General features: G+C 40.2%; 2 protein-coding genes across 2 annotated transcripts; one reads left to right on the top strand and one right to left on the bottom strand.

Annotated features, from left to right (window-relative positions):
* Positions 1–8443: 8443 nt before the first annotated feature.
* Positions 8444–12128, bottom strand: LOC124122365 (ankyrin repeat domain-containing protein 17-like). The gene is made up of 3 exons (XM_048389264.1): positions 12105–12128; positions 11072–11156; positions 8444–9438 (listed from the first exon to the last, which is right to left on the bottom strand). Exons 1-3 carry the CDS (start codon positions 12126–12128, stop codon positions 8444–8446), a joined length of 1104 nt encoding a protein of 367 aa, XP_048245221.1.
* A 7616-nt stretch (positions 12129–19744) lies between these two features.
* Positions 19745–24102, top strand: LOC125376963 (ankyrin repeat-containing protein NPR4-like). Its single transcript, XM_048389653.1, has 2 exons — positions 19745–20065; positions 23156–24102. Exon 2 carries the CDS (start codon positions 23398–23400, stop codon positions 23878–23880), a length of 483 nt encoding a protein of 160 aa, XP_048245610.1. The 5' UTR covers positions 19745–20065; positions 23156–23397; the 3' UTR covers positions 23881–24102.
* The last annotated feature ends 951 nt before the right edge of the window (positions 24103–25053 follow it).

Genomic DNA, 25053 nt, shown 5'->3' with positions numbered 1-25053 from the left:
ACGTGACCCGTAATGGGATGTCCTCAGATCTTTGTTTAGCGGTAGCGAGAACTAAGATCTGATTTTAATGAGATTGCGAACTGATTTATCCGGCAATACGGACTAAATTACATATCGACGCTTGATATTCATACGCCACTCTGACAGTATACTGAAGCGTACGTAAAATATATATATATATATCAAGCTCATTGTCAATTCACAGTTAGCATTCCAACATTCTTGACAACGTTGTCATATGTTGTTCATAAGGCATTGGAAATAGTGTTGAGGGATCGCATGCCATTCTTTGACTTATCCCTGAGCCACTTGCTGGAGGTTGACAGCATTGAGGTGATGTGATCGAACTCGCCACAAGTCGGGTGAATATGCGGGCCAAACAATATGCTGACCGTTCTGCTGTTGCAGGGAGTTCGTCACCATCCTCGCACAATGAGATCGTGCGTTGTCGTCCTGTAACCAAGCTCCTGGTCCAGCCCGCTGCAGAAGTGGTATTACCAGAGCCTGAACAATCTTGTTGAGATAACGCTAAACATTGACGACGTACAGAGGGGTTCTGTGGTTTATTAATATCCCTGCCCATACCATCACTAGTTCTCCTCTAAAAGAGGGGCGGTCGGTAAGCCTAGAGGTTAAAGCGTTCGCTCGTCACGCCGAAGACCCGGGTTCGATTCCCGACACGGGTACACTGTGTGAAGCCCATTTCTGGTGTCCCCCGCGGGGATATTGCTGGAATAATGCTAAAAGCGGCGTAAAACCATACTCACTCACTCACTCCTCTAAAAGAGCAACAATGACATCAGCAAATCCCTCTCCTTGACGAGGGGGCACGGGTAGCCCAGTCGTCTAAGGCGCCGCGATTCGCTGTGCAGAGTTGCGTCTCTTGGGCACGCCAGAAACCTATGATTGTGGGTTCGAATCCCGGTTCGCCCCAATTATGTTTCTAGGTTTGTCAGCACCATACCCGTGCTCGTGGGTTTCACCGAAGTGGTAAACATCTGAGACCTGCATCACTTCGGGCTTTCCTCCCACATCAAGCTGACACGCCGTGATATAACTGGAATACTGTTAAAAGCGGCGTTAAACCCAACTCACTCACTCATTCACTCTCCTTGACGATGAAATACACGAGCCCAGCCATCATTGAACTGGAGCGAGAAGTAAGGCCTCGGTGGGCTTTTGTTTTTCAGAACGGGGGCAATTCTGAACAGCATTAGCTTAAGTGTTGATTTCATACACGTAGTTACAGAAAGTGACGTTTTGTTGACATTCATCCTGTTACAGCCACATAGAATACTAACCTCGCTCCGGCGTAATACCAATTTTATGAAACGAGTGAATAGTTCTGGTATCTGACGAGCAAAAGCGAGTTTCATAAAATTGGTATTACACCGGAGCGAGGTCAATATTTTATTCATTACTCGTTATTTGTACCTACGTAAACATCAGCTGATTGACTCCGTAAGTCGCTTCCCGAGTTCAAATCAGGCTATGCATATGAATACAAAGTCATGTATATAGTCATCGTCAAGTGCAACTATGATATCAAAATTTTAGCAATTCCAATGGAGATAACACCCGAACATTCTTCGTGTCCACAACAAAGCTACTTTAATTGAAATTGACGTGATGATTACATTCATGTTGTTACAGACATTGACGTGATGATTACATTCATCTTGTTACAGACACTGGCGTGATGATTACACTCATCTTGTTACAGCCATTGACGTGATGATTACATTCATGTTGTTACAGACATTGGCGTGATGATTACATTCATGTTGTTACAGACACTGGCGTGATGATTACATTCATCTTGTTACAGACATTGACGTGACGATTACATTCGTGTTGTTACAGACACTTGCGTGATGATTACATTCATGTTGTTACAGACACTGGCGTGATGATTACACTCATCTTGTTACAGACATTGACGTGATGATTACACTCATCTTGTTACAGACATTGACGTGATGATTACACTCATCTTGTTACAGCCATTGACGTGATGATTACATTCATGTTGTTACAGACACTGACGTGATGATTACATTCATGTTGTTACAGACATTGGCGTGATGATTACACTCATCTTGTTACAGCCAGTGACGTGATGATTACATTCATGTTGTTACAGACACTGGCGTGATGATTACATTGATCTTGTTACAGACACTGACGTGATGATTACATTCATGTTGTTACAGACATTGGCGTGATGATTACACTCATCTTGTTACAGACATTGGCGTGATGATTACACTCATCTTATTACAGACACTGACGTGATGATTGCATTCATGTTGTTACAGACATTGGCGTGATGATTACATTCATCTTGTTACAGATATTGGTTAGTTATAGCTTTATAGAAAGTAGTTCTATCATTGTTGTATAGGCATTCATTTCTTCTTACATGATGTGTTAAGCTGCATTTGTGTCTGTGTTTGTGTTTCCTGTAACTATGAGATTAATATTCTCCTAAATGTAAACCCAATTCCCAAATCGAGTAGCAAAGTATTATCTTATCCTCTCTAGAGTAAATACTATGGTCAGAGAGAAATATAACATCTAATAACATATGACATCAACTAATAATTTGTTATCTTTCTCACATAATTATACATTTATCAACGGTAAATTGACACAAAAAAGGTTGTGTTTACACCTAAGACGTGGTATTGATCATATCTTAAAATATTACTGTCTCTGATATTAGGACACAGAGGTAAGATACAGATCTAGTATAATCTCTTGGTACACATTGTCTATTGATATATACTTGTGTTTTATATGTCAGTTAGGTAGACAATTAAAAGTTACAAACTGTTTCCAATGTTCATGAATGTAAGAATTGCACACATTGTTAACACCATGTTATACTTAATGTGGCAATTACATCAGATCTAGAAAGTTGTATTGCTTATGACCAATTGATAATCATTATATATTTCTGTTGTTCAAATTACAGATATTATTTTCTAACAAGACAGGTGCGACGGGGAGGACAGTTTGACTCAGCAGACAAGAACCCCATTTACTTGTGCAAAACACAGTTAATGTCACTGTTCAATGTGTCCGCTTTCATTGTCTTCTGAGTAAGTCACATATTCTCCATCACCTGGCTGCAACATAACTATTTTCGACAAATCACGGATACCTATAGTTCTGTTACACTTGCAAAGAGGAACAGATATAGCTGGCCTGAATTTAGAAACATGGTAAGGGTTTGTTTCACTTGTGTTTCCAGAATAGTTTTCAGGCAGCAGATGGTACAATTTATTCAGGAATAATAAAATTTTCATTGAAATTTCTGTATTCTGATTAGCTGAATTGGTCACGTGTTAATGCATTTATTTCCCAATGAATGTATAAAATTAAGCCACGCCCACAGAGGCGCACTACTTTTATTACTACGGAATGTCGGTGAATCCCAATATTATTACAGTCGAGTGAATTCCCTTTCTGCTCACGTGTATCGTCATCCACAGGTCATTTAGCGACTTTCATGCATATCCATTATCCAAATAAACCTTTGAAACCGAAGGCCGAGAATGAATGAAACAGCAAACGTGCAGGCTCGCTCGCCTGTTTTTTTTCTGCTCGTCTCGGTTCAACTTTCATGTCTTCGGGTTTCATTTCTAACTAGCATTTTTCCAACAGTAATGTTCGAATCTAGCGGTAACTGACTATGCCATTTGAAACAGCCGCCTTCTCCCGGACATATTTGTTCCGGCTCGTTACAGTCTGACTGTCGCAGTCCTTCTCGCCTCTTTAAATTTCCTTGATTGACAGGTCTTATGCGGATTCATACAGTTTGCACATCGGTTTTTCGATTCACACCTCAATGAACCGAAAAATATACACAGTCAATCCTTTATTGACATGGCCAGATACCAACAGCAGTCATCAGCAGCGAGCAGAGTGTTGAAAGTGTGTATGACATTGCAGACATTGACGTGTAGAATACAAACATGTCAGAACTGACTTTGACATGATCAATACATTCATGTCATTACATGCATTGACGTGTTGAATACAATCGTGTCACTACTGACTTTGACGTGTTGAAATCATTCATGATGTTATGGACTTTACCAGTCTATGTTCATAACGTAGTGGAGGCAGTATGCCCATTCTTCAGTTACATCATTGCTTAAGAGAGTAACAGCACGTATACATTCATAGATTGATATGCATTGTTCACCAAAATGATTGTCATAGTTGCATTGGTTCATATACAAATTTGGAAAATATTTTAACAATTTCTGCATTTTTTAAAAGACATTAGTAAGTTAGATTTATGTAATGTTGGATAGAAGTATTATTTTGAGGATATATGCAAACTCCTGGAATTGCCATCAGCATAGCATACAAGTACAGAATGGTATTCAACCTCTTTGTATCTTTGTTTGCTTACATGACACATTCTACCTGATTTTACTTCTTAAACATATCTGCCATATCTATTTCAATTCGGAGCTGGAGTGAAGAACATCTAAGTGGAGCTAATGCAGCACGGAAATTTAAAATGGAAATTTGAAAGAAGGTTATCAATTTATAACTGGAAAAAATGTGCTGCATGCCAATCTTGCTCCTAGGATGATTTCAGTCTTTTTTCAAACTCAGATATAAAACTAGATACATTTTATACAAGTTCTTGTTACCAGACATATCCGAAACCAAACATGTATAAAATGTCTTTGATATATAAAGCCAAGTTAGTCTTTTTTCTATTCACACAATCTAGAACTAATAAGTTGTAACATTTCTTCACACATCTGGTGTTAGGCATTGTAATTACACCAGTATTCAACAGGCCTTTAATATATGCATATAGACCATGGGATATCGTCCACTTTCACCCCTAACTACATGGTTTAAGGACGATGTTATACACGAAAGAAACGTTTAAAAGCAAATATTTGTACTGTTTCGATTTCTTTGTGAATATCCAGTTCCCATATTTCTTAACCATAATGTAAAAGTGGACTAATTTTGTGGCGTCAAAAATGTAAAAACATAGGTTACATGTGAGTGGCTTAATCACATACACAGATTTGAATACACCACAAAGAATCTTCTTCACATGTATAGCAGCATTACCAGCGTTTTGAGACCATGATAAGGAACTTGCGAAAACAACACCTACATATGTATCGAATTGAGCAGTTTCAAATACAAATATCATTTTTCATGTTTGGATAGTATACCGCTATTTTTAAAAAGCAACATGTTTCGTTTATTCACAGAAACATTCAAAAGCGTTAATACGTTTTTGTAAACCATAAACAGCATCTGCAAAGAAAATAGAAATAGTTGTATAATATTCAGATGCATTTGTATCGCATGTTCACAGTTTGAGTCGATTTCTGAAGCTAACTCATTTATAAACATGGAACACACATCATTGTCTCTCACCTAATTGACAATCAAAATCTTGTGATAGATATTTGTATTCGGGTACCTTTACACGCTTACAGATGTATGTGAGAGCATTAAACATTTACGGTGAAACGCCTCTTCGTTTCAGTGCAGACCATAGCTTAAATCTATCAACAATATCAAATGCTTTTCTTACATCAACGAATATGGCATCAAGCTTGGTTTTCTTGATATATAAGGGCGGTCGGGTAGCCTAGTGGTTAAAGCGTTCGCTGTCATGCCGAAGACCTAGGTTCGATTCCCGACATGGGTACAATGTGTGAAGCCCATTTCTGGTGTCTCCCGCCGAGATATTACTGGAATATTGCTAAAAGCGGCGTAAAACCGTACTCACTCACTCACTCACACTATTGTACAACACAAAATGGCAATGCATGTTATATTATATGTTCAGGCTTTGAAACACATATCTACCCTCTAGACATCATAACATAACATTTGTGTCCTATATTATCAATATTATGTAGCTGTACAACTTGACGTTTGCATGAAAAGGTCAACTTTGAATTTCATTCATCTGAATCAATATGAATAGTACATCGTTGTGTCGAACTCTGATGTGTCAGATTTACGGTCAGATTCCTTCAAACTTCTCATTATTTAACCTCTGATAAGTCAAAGTGGATGTGTCGAAGTTTAGCTAGTCAATCATATTTATTTTTTAAAATGTGCAAACAAGGGAATTGATGCCTTCAATCTGAATAACATTCCCGCAATATTTTAAATTTCAATAACCACTCACATTTTTTCCCACCCGAAAACAATTTCTTCCAGGTTGTTCACTCTCAGGAACGTGCTGCAAAACCTGGACATGGCAGCTCATGATGTAAATTCAACTGCTTGTGGCTGCCAAGACTCATCATACTGCTACAACCTACAGTTCATATAATCACAGGTGATTTCTCCAATGTTGACAATAACAACCTTCGTCAGTTAGTCAAATATGGACCCAAATACCATGAGCATCCTCCTACCGATTGGGATCACAACTTTATAATAATTATATATCCATGATAATTATGACTGTTGTGATGAATGTGCCAAAAAGGGGCCAAAAGAGAATAGGAACCTGTTGAATGAATGTGGGTTAAGTCAGTGCGTGATGTTATCATTGGTAGAATACACAAACTTAAAAAGAGGAAACGGAATTGGTATAAACCGATTCTGTCCCAGCCAGCTGTCATCCAACGTCTGGCTGCCCTACATACGAAGGTCGTAGTTGTTCCCACTGACAAGGTCTCAGATAACATAACCATTAAATGTGAGTGAGTGAGTTGGGTTTAACGCCGCTTTTAATAGTATTCCAGTTATATTGCGGCGTATCAGCTTAATGTGGGAGGAAAGCCCGAAGTGATGCAAGTCTCAGACATTTACCACTTCGGTGACACCCACGAGCACGGGTATGGTGCTAACAAGCCTAGAAACATAATCGGGGCGAACTGGGATTCGAACCCACAATAATAGATTTGAGCATTGCGGGGCCTAAGACGACTGGGCCACCTGTGCCCCCCTCCATTATATGTAAGCATCACTATATTCATTGTTTGATCAGAGAACTTGGTATACTATATACGTGACACATCAAATAATGTCAATTACAAGGCCGGTTTGTTAACTGAGGACGAAATTTGCCCAAACCATAAGTACGTCAGAACTGTAAACTTTTGGCTTGACTCTAAAACCTGAAGACATGTCCATTCCTCTTTTGTGCTGGATTTCAAAGCTCCATAAAGATCCGTACAAAGAGAAATATATTACTGGGTTCAGCAAATGTTCCACCAAATCCCTGTCTCAAAGACTAACCATAATCCTTAATACAATAAAGGAAGGACTTTCTTTATATTCACAGAAAGTATTTGAGAAAAGTGGAATTAATACCATGTTGATTCTCAAAAACGCAAAGGATTTGCTTGACGTTTTGCATTCTCAGAAAAGAACCACGCTCCATTCTCGCAAAATATCTCGTTTCACAACTTTGTACATCACTATCCAAATGGACAAAGTTAAGGGAAAACTCCATTCCTTGATCTATGGGGCTTTTGTTACAAAACGTGGTGACCACAGATACAGTTATATATCTATATTCGGAGGTTCAAGACTATTTGTGAAAAATTAAAGCCATTGCCATCTGAAGTGTAGTGAGAAGACAATACGTGAAATGCTGAACATCCTCACTGACAATAGCTACCTAAAATTTGGGTGTAAGAAATTAGGCAAGAAGTAAAGTTATTAAGATGTAAGCATAAAGATTCAGATTGACAAAACTCTCCATAAGACTCGATGACAAGAGATGGCTTCAACTTTCCACTCGTCAACTTTCCCTATATGTTGAGCAATATTCCAGCAGCTCCAGCCTTTGGTGATTATATTTCACACTTTTGGAGATACAATCGAGCAAGTTCTCTCTTCAAATATTTCAAAGAGCGTGAAGTTTGATCAAGGTTATAACATTCAAGGCCTCAGTAAAGTTTTCAAAAGGCTTCATGGTAGACATGTTGTGGACATTTCCAAATTTGGCGCGTAAGTGACAAAAAGTATGTCCAATGCAATCACCTATTATGACTTGTACCATATGTTTCCGTGGTTTTTTATCAGGTGAAGTATTGACTTGCCTTTGCATGTGTTTGTGACGGGTGCCACTGGTGGGACAGGATATGCTGACCTTTTTGCGAACGCCTGGTCTCATTACTATTTGATAGTGGATCATAAACACATGCACATGGTATAGTCTGAATCGTACAATTGACACTAGATGTTTCTTTTGGCTATGCTGAGGGTTTACACTTCAATGTTAGTAACAGCGTTCAACACGTCAATGTCCGTAACAACATCAATGTAATAAACACGTCAATATCCGTCATGCCATGATTTTATTCCACATGCCAATGTCAGTAACAACATGAATTTATACTACACTTCAATGTCTGTAACAACATCAATGTATTCAAAACGCGAACGTCATAACTGTATTCAACACATGTCTGCGCAAACATTACATGAGAGCACCATGTGACAGAAGAAGATCAAGCATGTCTCCTCGATCCTGGGATATTGCTATCTTGGCTGCTGTTTGTCCTTTTTTATTTTTGGCGTTGATGCCCACCTTGTCCTGTGTGAGGATATATTTCACCACCTCCAAATGTCCTCCCCGACAGGCAAGATGAAGAATGTTTTCACGCCTTTGATTCACGAGTGACACATCAGCTCCTTCACCCACGAGTAACTCTACCAGTTCTTTATGTCCACGCAATGCTGCCACCATCACTGGTGTCCTCTTCTGCCATCCTCTACTGTTGATACGCACCATGTATTGTGAGAGGACATACTTGACCACCTCCACATGTCCTCCCCGACAGGCAAGATGAAGGACGCTGTCACGCCCGTGAGTAAGGATTGACAAGTCAGCTCCTTCACCCACGAGTAACTCTACCACTTCTTTATGTCCATTCTCTGCTGCCACCATCACTGGTGTCCTCTTCTGCCATCCTCTACTGTTGATGCGCACCATGTCTTGTGAGAGGACATACTTGACCACCTCCACATGTCCTCCCCGACAGGAAAGATGAAGAATGTTGTCACCCTTTTCAGATACGAGTGACACATCAGCTCCTTCAACCACGAGTAACTCTACCACTTCTTTATGTCCGCGCAATGCTGCCGCCATCACTGGTGTCCTCTTCTTACATCCTCTACTGTTGATGTCCTCCATGTCATGTGAGAGTATATATATCACCATCTCAACCTCTCCTCCCCAACAGGCACAGTGAAGGATGTTGTCACCTCTTTTATTTACGAGTGACATGCTGGATCCTTTACTAACAAGTAACTCAACCACTTCTCGGTGCCCATTACCAGCTGCCAACATCACCGGTGTCCAACCAATCCACTCTTTGCACTTAATGTCCGCCCGTCCCTGGGACAAGATGAGTTTCAACTTTGACAGGTTCCCGGTTTCGGAGGCGATGTGGAGTTCGCAGAACGATGGTGCTGTAATATGAAGTTTTAGTCTGTACGTATCTTTGGCATTTTAGAGTTAAAGGGCTGAAGTTGCAAGACATTATCTAAGGGCGATAAAGCGAGTGTCTTTGTTTAGTCATCAGGACTGTTAACATGAACACCTTATGTCCGCATATTGTCAATGGACGAAATAACGATGGAGATCGGATAGATACTGATTACTTGGTGTGCACTTCGTAAGAGTCGAGATGTATAACTGAACATCCCACCACATGGCAACTTTTCTGAAGTGCATGTAGTATTATCCTCTGTGGTGCGAGAACGCGATGTACAGCTCCAAGGGCCAGCTTTTTGATGATGGCAAACGTGTGGATGGTCCACTTTTAGGGCACAGCACTTACACGCAGTTTAAGTAAACAAACAGATCAGTCGCGAGCAGTTGCAATGGTGGCTTCGGCTAATTTGCAGTATCAGCAATTGGGTATGTCAAATTATTCAAAACTTGTTTGTCTTATAAAGTGTATGTACTAAAAGAGGAAGAACAATCGAAGGAATAGTTTGTGAGAATATTCATACAGAGATAATTAAGCTGAGATTTCTTCCAACATTAACATTTATTTTTTCAGGTTCTGAAAATAGTAGAATGGTGTATTGTAATTGAATCTATCTGGGATTCCTTGTCATCACAAAACATCAACCATGTTCAAAATCCCTTTAATGATGAACTTGCCGCACAGCAACAACATTGCTCTCTGCAACATGGAACTTTTGAAAATGTCAAGTTTACACAAAATAAGAAAATTAAATGTGAGCGCTGACCCTGCACGCAATTTATGCTAAACATCCTGCTAGAGAGGACCGCTATAACGCGAATAGGACACACGAGGCAATGATTATTCAACTTTGCAGTAAATGTAACAAATTAACAGTTACTGACAATAGCCCATTAATACTATGTCATATTGATGTTTCTGTACCTGAAGAGTTGATATCGGCCGTGTTCCACACTGCTGTACATTTAAATACTCAATCAATACAATGATAAATAAAAGCGACAAAGGAAATCTCTGCCCAAACCCTTTAATTTTTTGCAACATGTATAATCATTATACTACATGCACATAAGCATGAACGTAATATTTTCTCAATTGGTGTCAACCTTGACAGTTCACTATTAATTTAGAGTTTTGTAATCAGTTTAACTCAATCAGCACTGACTTGTTAATATTCCATTCAAATTCAATATCCATGTATTTAAATCGAGCATGCTCATTCTACCAAGATTTTACTGTGCGTCATACGACTATTGTCCAGAAGTTTGTTCAAGTTTACAATATTCAAGGCCTCAGTAAAGCTTTCACAAGGTTTTATGGCATCAGTGGCAAGACTTATGTACGATGCAATTCCTTATTTGGACTTGTACCATATGTTCCATGTGTTTTTTCAGGATAATTATTGATTTGCCTTTGCATGTGTTTGAGATGGTGGGGCAGAATGCGCTCACCTTTTAGCGATCGCCTCGTGCCATTACCATTTGATAGTGCTTCGTAAACACATGCTCATGATTGAGTCGGGAATCGTGAAATCGCTCTGCTTTTGGCACAGATTTCCTATGAATAATTATGGAAAGTGTTTTGTTGCTTTTATTTTCTACACTTCTCACCTTGCGCACAGCCCTTCCCACATCCCTTCTCCAAACATTGGGAAGTCTGATTGCAGACCTCGGATCCACAGGGTTTAGCCGGGGCCTTTAGACAGCAATAAAACAAATAAATGATTTCTATGATTTCTATAAATATGTAGTGTAGGGGTCGATATATGTCGATACATGACGTTTAATGTAAGGTGTAACATGGTCCTTAAGCCATTATACAAGCAATGCAAAGTAATGCCTCTAGAAACATCGGTCAGTTCTTCGTTTGTTACTTATCACACCAGCCGGCATTGTTTTCAGGCAAAGTGTGGACCTTCAACAATGACTTTCCCGGGAGTTATGGCTTTTCTGATATGAAATTGCATCACAGTGCTTCCCAAGCCATTGTCATCGGTTACCATGATGTCACAATCAAATGACTATCCTACTAAATTCTTTGTGACTGAAGGCAGTTAACAATGATACCACCTCCGCGTAGAGCGGAATGTCTGGGATTCGATCCCCGACCGCATCATACCAATGACGCAAAAAGGGGGTACACGCACAGACACACGCACATATACACAAACACACATACACACATATGCACACATGTCTAGACAAGGGTAATCCTAGACGCGGTTTTAAATCTCATTTCACCTCACATTTTACACTCAAGATTATTGATTACAAACTGGATTTGTTGTGAGAAGATATTTATTATCTAACTCTCCCGTTTGTTGATTTCAATAGTCACCTGGAGGTTTTCTGTCATCAACTCGTGCTGTTATATTTCATATCAAAAGATGCTCGGTGACTTTATGTCTCCTTCGTAAACAATCATGACTTCTGACTATTGGTATAGCACAGTTACACTTGAACTCACATTCACTGTCAATCACTGACAAAAATCTAAAATTCCCTGTAGCTAACAAAATTGTCTTCTTTGACTCTTGGTGAAATAGGAGATCTTGGTCGAATGTGGAGCGAGTGTCACAGCTTTGTATATACTCATTTACACAACTACACATCTGTACACATGTACATACACACTGACACACACCTCCACACGCTTCCTCCTGCACATATCTAAACACACTGACACACACCTCCACACGCTAACTCCTGCACATATCTAAACACACTGACACACACCTCCACCACGCTAACTCCTGCACATATCTAAACACACTGACACACACCTCCACACGCTTCCTCGTGCACATATCTAAACACACTGACACACATCTACACATATCTACACACGTCTACACGCACTTACACACATCTACACATATCTACACACATCTACATACACTGACACACATCTACACATATCTACACACATCTACATACATCTACACACACTGACACACCAACAGACAACACCAACAGACATATTTATACTCACCGACACACATCAAGTGCTCACAGACACATGCATCTACACATACAGTAGACTACGGTTATAACGAACTCGAGGGGACCACTTATTTTAGTTCGTAATAACCGTAGTTCGTTATGAGCATACATACATCATATATACAACAAATGGCCGGGAGTAAAAATAAGTCCGTTATATCCGTCAGTTCGTTATAAGCGTGTTCGTTACAAACGTAGTTTACTGTATATACACACGCATGTACACATTTAGGTACACTGATACACGTCAATATACACCCTACTTGACATAACTATAACTTACATGTGGATGAGTTTCAGGACGAACGCTGGATCCGCCCGTCTTCTCAATCTTCTGGGATTCATCATTTGATTGGCGACATGATGCGGAAATAAAAATATCATTGATACATTCAAGATGGCACAACTCGATGTCAATATTTCTGAAAATGACAGATCTGTCCTTCATTTTATCTGTCATCTGAAGTCTACATTCCTTTGTGCTGCACGTGGAAAGTACATGTACCAACATGATGTAAACAGTTGTTGCTAAAGCTAGCTGCAGACTGCTTCTTGAAACCAGCGTCATCATCTTGAACTGTTAACAGGGGAGTGCAGGATCCACACGCTAAGGCGACTGCCGGAGACTGCACTTGAACGGTTACGCTATCACCAGCAGCAGTTGTTTTCGGGACATCACGTGACATTTTACACATGACGACGATGACTCTCAAGCGATCAATATGATGCACATGTTTAAACAATTGCAGACACCAGCAATAGAGATTCAGATACCTTCACTTGGTGCAAGCTGTAAAATGAATGTTGCTGCAGTTAATTACAGTCTATCACTATTATTGAGTAAATGGGATTTAGCGAAGTGCGAGCAATATTCCAGTTATGCTTCGATATGGGAAACAACAAATAAGCTTTACAGTATATCTTTTTGAAATTCCATTCATATAGTTAGTGCTTTACTACCATCATCCCTAAAATCCCATCCTCGACATCCACACAACTGAAATCTCCATCAACCTACACAATCATCACCCCAACTATTCTTTCACCTACTCCACCATCAACACAACAGTCTCATCACCTAAAGCACCATCAACCCAAAGTTTCCATCACCTGAACAACCGTCATCCCTTCTATCCTATCACTTACTCCACCATGAACCCAACAGTCACATCACCTACACCACCATGAACCCAACAGTCACATCACCTACACCACCATGAACCCAACAGTCAAATCACCTACACCACCATGAACCCAACAGTCACATCACCTACATCACCATGAACCCAACAGTCACATCACCTACACCACCATGAACCCAACAGTCACATCACCTACACCACCATGAACCCAACAGTCACATCACCTACACCACCATGAACCCAACAGTCACATCACCTACACCACCATGAACCCAACAGTCACATCACCTACACCACCATGAACCCAACAGTCACATCACCTACATCACCATCAACCCCAAAATTCCATCCAGAACATCACGACCACAACAGTCATCATCATCATCATTTATTGTATTCAGGCCATAGGCCCATATACATACAATAATATTATATCTATACAATTTTGTACATGTACAAGTATAAACATGCAGACTTATATGCACAGAGATGTGCACGTGTACAATTTTTTGAAAATATATCGCATCACAACACAACAAGAAGAAATTAAAGCATTTGATTAATAAAGGCAAAAGTCATGGTTGCGAAGTCATAAACCATAATTAATGTATAGGATAGTATTCTTTTGTTGCTCGTTAGATATTTCATCAAAACGGAGGAGCTTGATAAGTGTATTGATGTTTTGGAGTAAACCTTGGAAATATTTTGTTCTGAGCTATTCATAACATGGACATATAAGCATAAAGTGGTATTCGTTTTCAATAAATGTGAGGCAAAAAGGACAAAAACGCATATTTTTTTAAACTGAGGAAAAACGACCCGTATTACATACTTAATTGTTCAAACCTAATCTAAAACGTGTAAAACACACTCTAAGTTTTCTGTCTGTTATTTCTCTTAAGTACTGTTTTCTGCAGATAAGCAGGATTTAAATGTTTTATAAAGGTCGTATCTTGAACTATTTTCCAATGTAGCTCTCCATTCTTGGATAAACATATCAGATGCAACTTGTTTAAATACACTAACAAACGCATTTCATAACATTTACGTGGAATACGATCAGGTGATATTTTTGTAATCTTTAACCAATATTTTAGACTGCGTACATAAGAACAGATATACAGTTACATCATCTACACCACCATCACGCCAAGATTCCTATCAACTACACCAACCATTCTTCTCATTGCCGCAGTTTATGTGGAGGTTCATGGCGTTCACCGTTTAAATTAGCAAAAAGGTCAACAAGAAGACAAAAGAATTCACAGGCATAACAGTTAACTATTCAGTAGTGCATCCGTTTATCAGCACACGGCTTCTGAAATTTTCATCTAACGCCTCAATATCGTTGAATATTTTTACCCTTATTGCCAAATTATCACATTTTGTCTATTTAAGGATTCATATGCCATTTCGAAAGTACGTAAAGGCCACAAACGAGAGTCATTAATAGCTGAAATCGTTGTCACATGATCAAAACACAACCACCCATTCTTGACTACATCCAGCTCGCCCTTGATAAAATTCCGGAAAAAGGATATCGTATATCACATTTTTTCTTTAACCAAATGGAATGGTTTTCAGGAGGGGTCAATAACAAAACCCTAATACAGTACGGCATTTCGTTTGAACCCGGTGTAGACGTGCATAGGATATAATCTATCGCATATTCATATCAAATAGCACATAGCACGAATGGGAAAACACCAGTCACATAACACATACCACACAACAACATCACAGAACACCTATCAAATAACACATATCATAACTCACATATCTTTTCAACAGAACGTGTATCTACGTACACCCTGGTAAATGTGACAAGGTCCACATTTCACCCAATCATTTAAAGACTTCTTCATACTGGAATACACCAATTCCAAAGTCACAGGATCATTACATGTGTAGCTACATCTATTTACGAGTTTTATACCTTACAAAAACTTAGACTTTTTTCGGAATTGTATCCAGGGCGAGTTGAATGTAGTCAAGAATGGGTGGTTGTGTTTTGATCATTTGACAACGATTTCAGCTATTAATGACTCTCGTAAATCTTTCCGAAAACCAACGTGTGTGGCCTTTTTATACTTTCATAATGGCATGTGATTCCTTAAACAGACAAAACGTGATAATATGGCAATAAAGATAAAAAATATTCATCAATATTGAGGCGTTAGATGAAAATTTCAGAAGCTGTGTGCTGATAAACGGATGCACTATTAAATAGTTAACTGTTATGCCTGTGATATTTTCTTGCCTTCTTGTTGACCTTTTTACTAATTTAAACGGTGAACGCCATGAACCTCCACATAAACTGCGGCAATGAGAAGAATGGTTGGTGTAGTTGATAGGAATCTTGGCGTGATGGTGGTGTAGGTGACGGGACTGTTGGGGTCGTGATGTTGTTGATGGAATTCTTTGGTTGATGGTAATGCAGGTGATGTGACTGTTGGGCTGATGGTTGTGTAGATGATAGGATAGAAGGGATCATGGTTGTTTAGGTGATGGAAACTTTGGGTTGATGGTGCTTCAGGTGATGAGACTGTTGTGTTGATGGTGGAGTAGGTGAAAGAATAGTTGGGGTGATGATTGTGTAGGTTGATGGAGATTTCAGTGGTGTGGATGTTGGAGATGGGAGTTTGGGGATGATGGTAGTAAAGCACTAACTATATGAATGGAATTTCAAAAAGATATACTGTAATGCTTATTTGTTGTTTCCAATATCGAAGCGTAACTGGAATATTGCTCGCACTTCGCTAAATCCCATTTACTCAATCAAAGTGATAGACTGTAATGAATTGCAGCAACATTCATTTTACAGCTTGCACCAAGTGAAGGTATCTGAATCTCTATTGCTGGTGTCTGCAATTGGTTAAACATGTGCATCATATTGATCGCTTGAGAGTCATCGTCGTCATGTGTAAAATGGCACGTGTTGTCCAGAAGACAACTGCTGCTGGTGATATCTTAACCGTTCAAGTGCAGTCTCTGGCAGTCGCCTTAGCGTGTGGATCCTGCACTGTCCTGTTAACAGTTCAAGATGATGACGCTGGTTTCAAGTAGCAGTCTGCAGCTGTTTTTAACAACTGTTTACATAATGTTGGCACTGTCCACATGCAGCACAAAGGAATGTAGACTTCAGATGACAGATAAAATGAAGGACAGATCTGTCATTTTCAGAAATATCGAGTTGTGCCAACTTGAATGTATCAATGATATTTTTATTTTCGCATCATGTCGCCAATCAAATGATGAATCCCAGAAGATTGAGAAGACGGGCGGATCCAGTGTTCGTCCTGAAACTCATCCACATGTAAGTTATAGTTATGTCAAGTATATTGACGTGTATTAGTGTACCTAGATGCGTTCATGCTTGTGTACATACAGATGTATGTGTAGATGCATGTGTCTGTGTATACTTGATGTGTGTCGGTGTGTATAAATATGTGGAAGTGTTTGTCGGTGAGTGTAGATGTATGAAGATGTGTGTCCATATGTATAGATGTGTGTTTCGGTTTGTAGAGTTGAGTGGATGCGTGTCCGTGTGTGTAAATGTGTGTCGGCGTGTGTATGTGTGTGTCAGTGTGTGTAGATGTGTGTAGATATGTGCACGTGGAGGCGTATGGAGGTGTGTGTCAGTGTATGTGCATGTGTGTACAGATGTGTAGTTCTGTATATGTGCGTGTAGATGTGTCTGGATATGTGTGTACATGTGTATATGTGTGTGTATATGTGTGTCAGTGTGTTTAAGTATGTGTACGCGGAGGCGTGTGGAGGTGTGTTGCGGTGTAGATGTGTGTGTAGATGTGTGTAAATGTGACTCAGTGTGTGCACGTGGAGGCATGTGGAGGTATGTGTCAGAAAGTCAAACTTTATGTTAAAGGAAATTGTTTGGCAGACACCCGAGATCTCCCGATGTCAGATGTTCAAGAAACGAATTTCTTCTGCAAATAAAAAATAGCCATACCATGTAATGTAGCTAGATTTAATTGAATTTGGCAGCATGATAATACCCCACACACATCTCAATACAATCAAACAGCAACCTAGGGTACGTAGATGTGACACTCGCTCGACATTCGACCGTGACCTTCTGTTTCGCAGTTGAAGGAGACAAATTTGTTAGCCACTGGGAATTTTAGATTTTTGTCGACGATTGACAGTGAATGTGAGTTCAAGCCAGAAGTAATGAAGGAGACATAAAGGAGACATAAAGTCACCTAGCATATTTTGATATGAAATATAACAGCACGAGTTAATGAAAGAAACCTCTGGATGACTGTTGACATATGTGATATCGAATATATGTTAGTTAATATATATCACCCAAAATCGCTCTTCTAACAACAAATCCAGTTTGTAATCAATAATATGCCTTGTCTTGAGTGTAAAAAGTGAGATGAAATTAGCTTTAAAACCGCGTCTAGGATTACCTCTGTCTACAATTGTGTGTGTGTGTCTGTGCGTGTGTGCGCGCGTGTATATGTATATCTGTGTGTGAGTGCGTGTGCGTGAGTGTATGTGTACGTGCGTGTGTGCTCTTGTAGTCGTTCAAACTGATGTCTGTTTTATCTTCCTATCCCACTGATGTACCGTGCCCAAGGTTTAACATGAATACCCCACTCAATCAAAAGATAGTACAGCTGTACAGCCTTATTAAATCCTGTCAATGCCGAGCGTCGAGAAGGGTAACAACAAGTTCCCCCTTTCTCGTCTTTGGCATGACGCGGTCGGGGATCGAATCCCAGACATTCCGCTCTACGCGGAGGCGGTATCATTGTTAACCGGGTTCAGTCACAAAGAAATTAGTAGGATAGTCATTTGTTTGTGACATCACGGTAACCGATGACAATGGCCTGGAAAGCACTGTGATGAAATTTCAAATCAGCAAAGCCATAACTCCCGGGAAAGTCATTGTTGAAGGTCCACACTTTGCCTGAAAACAATGCCGGCTGATGGATAAGTAACACACGAGAACTGAGCGATGTTTCTAGAGGCATTGCTTTGCATTGCTTGTATAATGGCATAAGGACCATGTTACACCTACAATAAACGTCAAATATCGACATATATCGACCCCTACGCTACATCAGAAAGAAATCATACATAGACTCTTTGTTTTTTATTGCTGTCTAAGGCCCCAACTAAATACTGTGGATCCGAATTCTGCAATCAGACTTCCGAATGTTTGGAGAACGGATGTGCGAAGGGCTGTGTGCAAGGTGAGAAGTGTAGAAACAAAACACTTTCCATATTCATAGGAAATCTATGCCCAAAGCAGAGCGATTTCACGATTCCCGACTCAACCATGTGCATTTGTTTATGAAGCACTATCAAATGGTAGTGGCACGAGGCGATCGCGAAAAGGTGAGCGCATTCTGCCCCATCGTTACAAACACATGCAAAGGCAAATCAATATTTATCCTGAAAAAACACATGGAACATATGGTACAAGTCCAAATAAGGAATTGCATCGTACATAAGTCTTGCCACTGATGCCATAAAACTTTGTGAAAGCTTTACTGAGGCCTTGAATATTGTAAACTTGATCAAACTTCAGTCGTATGACGCACTGTGAAATCTTGGCAGAATGAGCATGCTCGATTTAAATACATGGATATTGAATTTGAATGGAATATTAACAAGTCAGCGCTGATTGAGTAAAAATCATTACAAAACTTTAAAATAATAGTGAACTGTCGAGTTGAGAAAATATTACGTTCATGCTTATGTGCATGTAGTATAATAATTATACATGTTGCATCATAATTATAGGGTTTGGGCAGAGATTTCTTTTGTCGCTTTTATTTATCATTGTATTGATTGAGTATTTAAATGTACAGAAGTGTGGAACAAGATATCAACTTTTCAGGTTCAGAAACATCAATATGGCATAATATTAATTAATTTTATCTTTGCAGGATTAAATGGTTTATTTCAGTTGGGCAATCCTGGGATAGGTGACCCATCATTTAATTTGTGCACTATAGTATTTATGTTGCAGGCTAAGGGAGGTTACTCGGGTCTACAAGCTATAATTTTGCATTACAGGCCGGCTCCCATGAGATTATTCAGGTTATACATCAGTAGCATGACAAAGGGAGATAACTGAAGTAAACCTTTAATGTGAAGGAAATCCCCTCTGCCTTTCGCTTTCGGGGGCCATTACAGGCAAGCTGTTTTTCCGTGTTCGTGCATATATGTTCGTGTTTCGCAGCATGTCAGGGAGAGGGAAACCAATTAGAAAGCGGCCGACACGTGGGACAAGAGCGGCCACGAAGAAGAAACGCAAGGAACAGGCCCCTTCGCAGTCGTCACCGCCCGGCATGCCCGAAGAAGCGATAACAGCAAGATAACTTGGCGACAGCACGTGGACCCAGTCAAGTTCAAGCAGACAGGACGGCGCCTTCCCAGACTTCGTCAGGTGAAAATGCGAGTGGGTCAAAACCGACTGGGGGTGAGTTTGTTGACATATCCTTTAATCAAGAAGTTACAAACAATATTACAGAATTGGTTTCCTTACCCACTCAGCCGTTAAGTACACAAACACAGTCAGTCACTTCACACGTACAGCCCTCATGTTTCCCTCCCATACTGTTTACCGGGAGTGTGTTTACCCCTCCCATGACACAATGTGGTGATGATGATTTGGGAGCTAACGTTCCTTCAAGTATCAAGCAAAAGATATGTAATGGTAAATATATCAATCTTGCATTGCTGCTGAAATCTGACCGGGAATTACAAGATTATGCTTGTACATCAGCCATTTTCCTTAACTCGGAAAGTCATTTGGAACTGAAACCAAAGGCTTCAGGTAAAGTGATTGAAATCATAACTGAGTGGGCAACTGCATTCACAGTGTATATCAGCATTTTTATCAAAAGTCACCCAGAACAGATACAAGGAATGCTCAAATATATGAACACAATTCGTCTTGGGGCATGTCGTCATACTGGGATTGGTTGGAGAACATATGATGAGCAGTTCAGACTGCGTCAAGAACGAAATCCACAGAATTCCACAGGGGGTCAAACAATGTAGAGCTTTGGATGTTATACATGCAAGTTCCGTCACAGAATTTTGGCTCGTTCCCCAGAAAGGATAGCAAGTCATTTCATGTCCAGAACACAAACAGACATGCCATGATTACAACTACAGGTATTGCAGTCGAGACAAGTGCAAGTTCAAACCCACCTGCTCCAAATGTGGAGGGAATTCCCACCCTGCGTCTAACTGTTTGTCCAAAACACAATCTGGCAAATTTGTATACACTAGGCAGGACCCCAATCAGACCCCAAGTGCTTCAACTTCAGCTTCATAACAATCATCATGATCATATATCATGTACTTTTCAATTTTATGCTTTCATGTATATGCTATTTTCCTAATTACTTCATTTCATTCTAATCATGTTATTACCTGCTTTACTAATGTGTTTGGATATTGAATGTTGTATGAAAAATTGTTCATACATTTATTAAGTCTTTTTGACAGATGTTTGGATTGTAGGCTCATCATTTGTCTATTGGGCTCAGCGGCAGAGTTTCAGATTGAAATTAGGGAGGCATCTTGGCTTACATAAATTGGGGTTCACCTTAAGTTGGTTTGGCAAGAGAGGAATGCACTGGAGAGAGCTCAGACAGCTATTGCTGACCCAGCTTGAAAGGAAACCTCCTCCACGTGTCATGATTCTCCAATAAGGTTCAAATGATCTGGTAAGGTCCCCTATTAGGAATTTGGTTCGCAGTGTCACAGAGGATGTCACATATTTTGCTAAGATACTTCCCTTCACAGTCTTTGTATTTTCTGAGTTACTTCCACGACAGTATTGGCATAGGGACGAAAATTACAAATCGGTGGAGGAAGCGCTTGCATGGAGCAGGCATGAGTGCAGTGCTAAGGATTGGAGGGCGAGCCAAAAAGCATGGTATTCGGGCACAGGATTTGGGGATGTACAGGCATGATGGTGTCCATCTTTCAGATGTAGGGCTTTCCATATTTGTCAATACCTACCAGGAGGCTTTGGAGTACTTCCTTCTGGATGACCGGTCAAAGGTGTTTACTGGCAATTAATGTTAAGTTCTTATTTTTTTCTGTGCTAAGTATTGGAGGGTCTGTGTATAGACACAGTCCTGTGGCGTAATACTTGCGGGTTGGGCATAGTAATTTCCGGAGGCCTTCGATGAGCGCTACCCGCGAGGGCCTAGCTTGCTTAATGACACGTTGGTTGACCTCCTTTGGTGTACCCTGGGGGGATCAAAGTCATTTTGCCTTTTGATGACTCGTTATGTGTTTATCCTCTCGAGTCGCGCTTTCTGTTTGTTCTGTTGCCTTCGGGCCGGCATTCAGTGATTTTGGTTCGCCAAACCTGCAGGGTTATGAAAAATATCATCCCCCTGTAATTTCATGAATAAAGCCGTGGCCATACTCCACACTTAACTTTACATAATCTTTTGGTTATTTATTCATCTAGTATGCTCCAGATTGACATTATCTTGAAATAATGGGCTCTTGTCAGTAACTGTTTATTTGTTACATTTACTGCAAAGTTGAATTATTTTTGCCTCGTGTGTCCTATTCGCGTTATAGAGGTCCTCTCTAGCAGGATGTTTAGCATAAATTGCATGCGGGGTCAGCGCCCACATTTCATTTTCATATTTTGTGTAAATTTGACATTTTCAAATGTTCCATGTAGCAGAGAGCAATGTTGTTGCTGTGCGGCAAGTTCACCATTAAAGGGATTTTGAACATGGTTGATGTTTTGTGATGACAATGAATGCCAGATAGATTCAATTACAATAAACCATTCTACTATTTTCAGAACCTGAAAATTATAAATGTTAATGTTGGTAATAATCGCAGCTTAATTATCTCTGTATGAATATTCTCACAAACTATTCCTGCCATCGTTCTTCCTCTTTTAGTACATACACTTTATAAGACAAACAAGTTTTGAATAATTTGACATACCCAAATGCTGATATTCCCAAATTAGCCGAAGCCACCATTGCAACTGCTCGCGACTGATCTGTTTGTTTACTTAAACTGCCTGGGCACAATGTGTGAAGCCCATTTCTGGTGTCCCCCGCCTTGATATTGCTGGAATATTGCTAAAAGCGGCGTAAAACCATACTCACTCACTCACTCACTCACTCACTTAAACTGCCAGTAAACAGTAAACTTTGTGCCCTAAAAGTGGAACATGCACACGTTTGCCATCATCAAAAAGCTGGCCCTTGGAGCTGTACATCGCGTTCTCGCACCACACTGGATAATACCACATGCACTTCAGAGAAGTTGCCATGTGGTGGGATGTTCAGTTATACATCTCGACTCTTACGAAGTGCACACAAATTAATCAGTATCTTTCTGATCTCCATCGTTATTTCGTCCATTGACCATATGCGGACATAAGGTGTTTATGTTTACAGTCCTGATGACTTAACAAAGACACTCGCTTTCTCGCCCTTAGATGATGTCTTGCCATTTCAGTCTTTTAACTTTTAAAATGCCAAAGATACGTAAAGACTAAAACATCATATTACAGCACCATCGTTTTGCGAACTCCACATCGCCTCCGAAACCGGGAACCTGTCAAAAGTGAAACTCATCTTGTCCCAGGGACGGGCGGACATTAAAGCAAAGACTGGATCGGTTGTACACCGGTGATGTTTGCAGCTGGTAATGGGCACCGAGAAGTGTTTGAGTTACTTTTTAGTAAAGGATCCAGCATGTCACTCGTGAATAAAAGAGGTGACAACATCCTTCACTGTGCCTGTTGGGGTGGAGATGGTGAAGTATATACTCTCACATGACATGGAGGACATCAACAGTAGAGGATGGAAGAAGAGGACACCAGTGATGGCGTCAGCATTGCATGGAAATAAAGAAGTGGTAGAGTTACTCGTGGTTGAAGGAGCTGATGTGTCACTCGTATCTGAGAGGGGTGAAAACATCCTTCATCTTGCCTGCCAGGGAGGACGTGTGCAGGTGGTCAAGTATGTCCTCTCAAAAGACACGGTGCGTATCAACAGTAGAGGATGGAAGAAGAGGACACCAGTGATGGCGGCAGCATTGCATGGACATAAAGAAGTGGTAGAGTTACTCGTGGTTGAAGGAGCTGATTTGTCACTCGTATCTGAGAGGGGTGAAAACATCCTTCATCTTGCCCGTCGGGGAGGACATGTGGAGGTGGTCAAGTATGTCCTCTCACAGGACAAGGTGGGCATCAACGCCCAAAACAACAAAGGACAAACAGCAGCCAAAAGATAGCAATATCCCAGGATCGAGGAGACATGCTTGATCTTCTTGTGTCGCATGGTGCTGTCATGTAATGTTTGCGTAGACATTCATATTATTAAAGACAATGTGTTGAATACAATTATGACGTTCACGTGTTGAATACATTGATGTTGTTACAGACATTGAAGTGTAGAATAAAATCATGTTGCTACTGACACTGGCATGTGGAATCAAATCATGGCATTACTGATATTGACGTGTTTATTACATTGATGTTGTTACGGACATTGACGTGTGGAATGTTGTTACTGACATTGAAGTGTAAGTGCATAGCCAAAAGAAACATCTAGTGTCGATTGTACGATTCAGACTATATCATGTGCATGTGTTTATGATCCACTATCAAATAGTTGGTTGGTTAGTATGTTGTTTTACGCCGCACTCAGCAATATTCCAGCTATATCCCGGCGGTCTGTAAATAATCGAGTCTGGACCAGGCAATCCAGTGATTGATATCATGAGTATCCAACCACGCAATTGGGAGCAATGACATGCATAAACAAAGTCAGCGAGCCTGACCACCCCATCCCGTTAGTCGCCTCTTACGACAAGCATAGTCACGTTTTACGGCAAGCATGGGTTGCTGAAGAGCTATTCTACCCCGGATCTTCACGGGTCACTATCAAATAGTAATGAGACCAGACGTTCGCGAAAAGGTCAGCGTATCCTGTCCCACCAGTGGCACTCGTCACAAACGCGTGCAAAGGCAAGTCAATACTTTACCTGGAAAAAAACAACACGGAAACATATGGTACAAGTCATAATAAGGAATTGCTTTGGACATAATTTTTGTCACTGATGCGTCAAATTTGGAAATGTCCTCCACATGTCTACCATAAAGCTTTTTGAAAGCTTTACTGAGGCCTTGAATATTATTGCCTTGATCAAACTTCACGCTCTTTGAAATCTTTGAAGAGAGAGCATGCTCGATTGTATCTCAAAAGTTGTGAAATATAAGCACCAAAGGCTGGAGCTGCTGGAATATTGCTCGACATATAGGGAAAGTTTACTAGTGGAAAGTTGAAGCGATCTCTTGTCATCGAGTCTTGTGAGTTTTGTCAATCTGAATCTTTATGCATAGATCTTAATAACTTTACTTCTTGCCTGATTACTTGCACCCAAATATTAGGAAGATGTTGACAG

This window comes from Haliotis rufescens, unplaced genomic scaffold, assembly GCF_023055435.1.
Source record: "Haliotis rufescens isolate VD_foot unplaced genomic scaffold, xgHalRufe1.0.p SCAF_8, whole genome shotgun sequence".
NCBI classification, from domain to species: domain Eukaryota; kingdom Metazoa; phylum Mollusca; class Gastropoda; order Lepetellida; family Haliotidae; genus Haliotis; species Haliotis rufescens.
This window is presented reverse-complemented; position numbering and strand designations above follow the sequence as displayed.